Source organism: Sitodiplosis mosellana, unplaced genomic scaffold, assembly GCF_009176505.1.
Source record: "Sitodiplosis mosellana isolate CC-2019 unplaced genomic scaffold, AAFC_SMos_1.0 Smas_scaffold_4142, whole genome shotgun sequence".
NCBI classification, from domain to species: Eukaryota; Metazoa; Arthropoda; class Insecta; order Diptera; family Cecidomyiidae; genus Sitodiplosis; species Sitodiplosis mosellana.
This window is the reverse complement of record NW_022599384.1, coordinates 1-2,337: the sequence shown is the minus strand read 5'-3', so window position 1 is coordinate 2,337 and position 2,337 is coordinate 1. Positions and strand designations below refer to the sequence as shown.

Below are 2,337 nucleotides of genomic sequence, written 5' to 3'. Positions count from 1 at the left end.
AGCCAATTTAGGGTTTTTAACATCCATTCTCGGTGTGTACGATATTCACAATTTAAAATTAATCGCATTGCTCTATTTTGAATTTTCTGCATTTTTTCTATCTCGTTTTGATCACATGTAAAATATACGGTTAAACAATATTGCAAATTGGGTGAAATAATTGTGTATTAAATAATTATTTCAGTTGTAAAAGTCAATTTTTCGGATATTCTGTCAGTAGTTGTTCGACTTTGCTAACACCGCTGAAATGGTTATTGAAGTAACACCACAACGGGCAGCTGCAACATATCACCTCACACACAAAAAGGGCCATCTGCACATATTTGACTATTCAAAGTGAACTAGCTGCCATCAGTATCGATAAGTCATCGATGTTCAATTTTGGGTCATAAACGGTACATGGCGCTGAAAAATCGTTCATCAGTGACAAACGTCAAATTAGTATGGAAAGAAGTCAATGTTGCAGCCTCCTGCACCACAAGTATTATCGCCACGATGAACACGATAGTAGCCTAGATAGAATGAAACGATTGACTATTATTTGGTTGTTGCGTTTTTTTCCTCCAATTTTAAAAAAAAATAAGATTAATATTAAAAACAGGCAAAAAATGAAAAAAACCTACCTTATTCGCCCCAACGTGGACCCCAGCTATATTTGATGATCCAATATGGCATCGTTTTGTTGAATGCTGGATAATCGGCAACACAATAGACGACAACCGATACTTGAACACGACTCTTTGACGCATTGAATTGGCATGATTTTGATCGATGTGCGGTGTATGGATAATCTGACTCCAATTCCAGAACACCTTATTTTTCGATAAATTTAACAGCATTGTCTGGCAAACCGCCGTTGCAGCCAGCATCTAGATCATCACAGTCGACAAGTTCTTGTTCGGAGAATGAATTCAACTGTCCTGTTTTGATTGCATTCAATCCCTCAACATTTCCAGTCACACTGAATGCCCAGCATGATCCACAATTTCCTTGATTTTTTACCTAAATCGAAAAAAAAAACTCGAATTCAGTTTCAATCGACATTTTCGTCAATTTTTTTTAAACAGTTTTAAATAAATTTTACCGGTGTAACTGCATTAAAATCACACCAATCATGTGATTTTGGCAATCTGATATTTCAGCCAATGGATTTTGAATTTCATTGTTTAATTCATCGCTTCTGTATTTTCGCTTCAAGGGTACAGTGCGTTGAAAATATTCGTCTTGGGTTAAATCAGATATGGTTCAAAAACGTTCCATCAAATAGAGTTTATAGCTGTTGTGCGAAAGTCAGTAACACATGTACTGAACCTATGATTATTTTATACACATACATAGCCGAAATAGTCGAAAAACGGGTATGATTCAAACATTCAAAAATGTAGAATGTTGAATAAATAAAGTCGAATGCGGGCCTATGAGCAGCTTAAGAAGCTAAATATTATTTAACGAATTTCATATGTGTTTAGAAAATCATAAGCTATACCTAAAATGAACTATATCATTTTACCATTTATATATATAGACGAAATGTGTCACGTTTGTGATAGCGTCCATAAACGTTTTTTGTTTCACTTAACTGGAACCGAACATATATATGCTAATGACAAATGTCTCGACGTTGATTTATTTAATTGAAAGATGAATGACAAAAAGAGAAGTGTTTATGTACGTCAATCATTCGATGGCCCATTTATGGACGCTGTATAAATTCCAAAAAAAAAAAAACAAGAAGCACATAGGGGAGTAGAAAAAAACGCAATTGTCTTTAGTAAAATATTTCTTTTTACTACTATCATATGAACGTTACACAAAATGGGTTGTAGTCAAATAATCATTGGAATTAGCCTTTTTAGGCACCTTTCAACAAACAATTATCGTTGATTTCTGATAATTTGGCGGAACTTGCCCACAAAGCTAATCCACAAGCGTTTTTACCGCGAGCAATGCGGAAGAACCCTGAAATATACATAAGAAAAAAAAAACAAGATGATGAAAAAACAAAATCGGTGAGCAAAAGCACCCAAACAAAAAGTGTGAAATTGAAATGGAAATCAAAACATATTCGATAATCTTCAATCAAGACTAAGAATAAAAATTTACCGTTTTCTCCCCATCCAGCTGCCCATGAGTTTTTCACGATCCAGTATGGCAATTTCTCGCCAGTTGTACTATTTTCAACGCCATATCCAATAATAGTCACTGCGTGGTTAATTTTTTTCGGACTACAGAGCTGAGCTGTTGGATTGAGAACGCCTCCTTTATAGTATTTCAATGGAGCAGCGTTTATAGCAACGGCAATCGGACCATTCGCGTATAGCCATCTTTTCATTCCTT

The 2,337-nt window shown here is 35.1% G+C and overlaps 1 protein-coding gene across 1 annotated transcript; it reads right to left on the bottom strand.

Moving 5' to 3' along the window:
• Nucleotides 1-438: 438 nt before the first annotated feature.
• Nucleotides 439-1,132, bottom strand: LOC129572106 (putative cysteine proteinase CG12163; the record flags this gene model as incomplete). The annotated part of the gene is given in 3 exon segments (XM_055452023.1): nt 439-512; nt 624-1,002; nt 1,085-1,132. Coding segments are annotated over 3 exon segments (501 nt in total), but the record flags the coding sequence as incomplete, so codon positions are not given.
• Nucleotides 1,133-2,337: the final 1,205 nt, after the last annotated feature.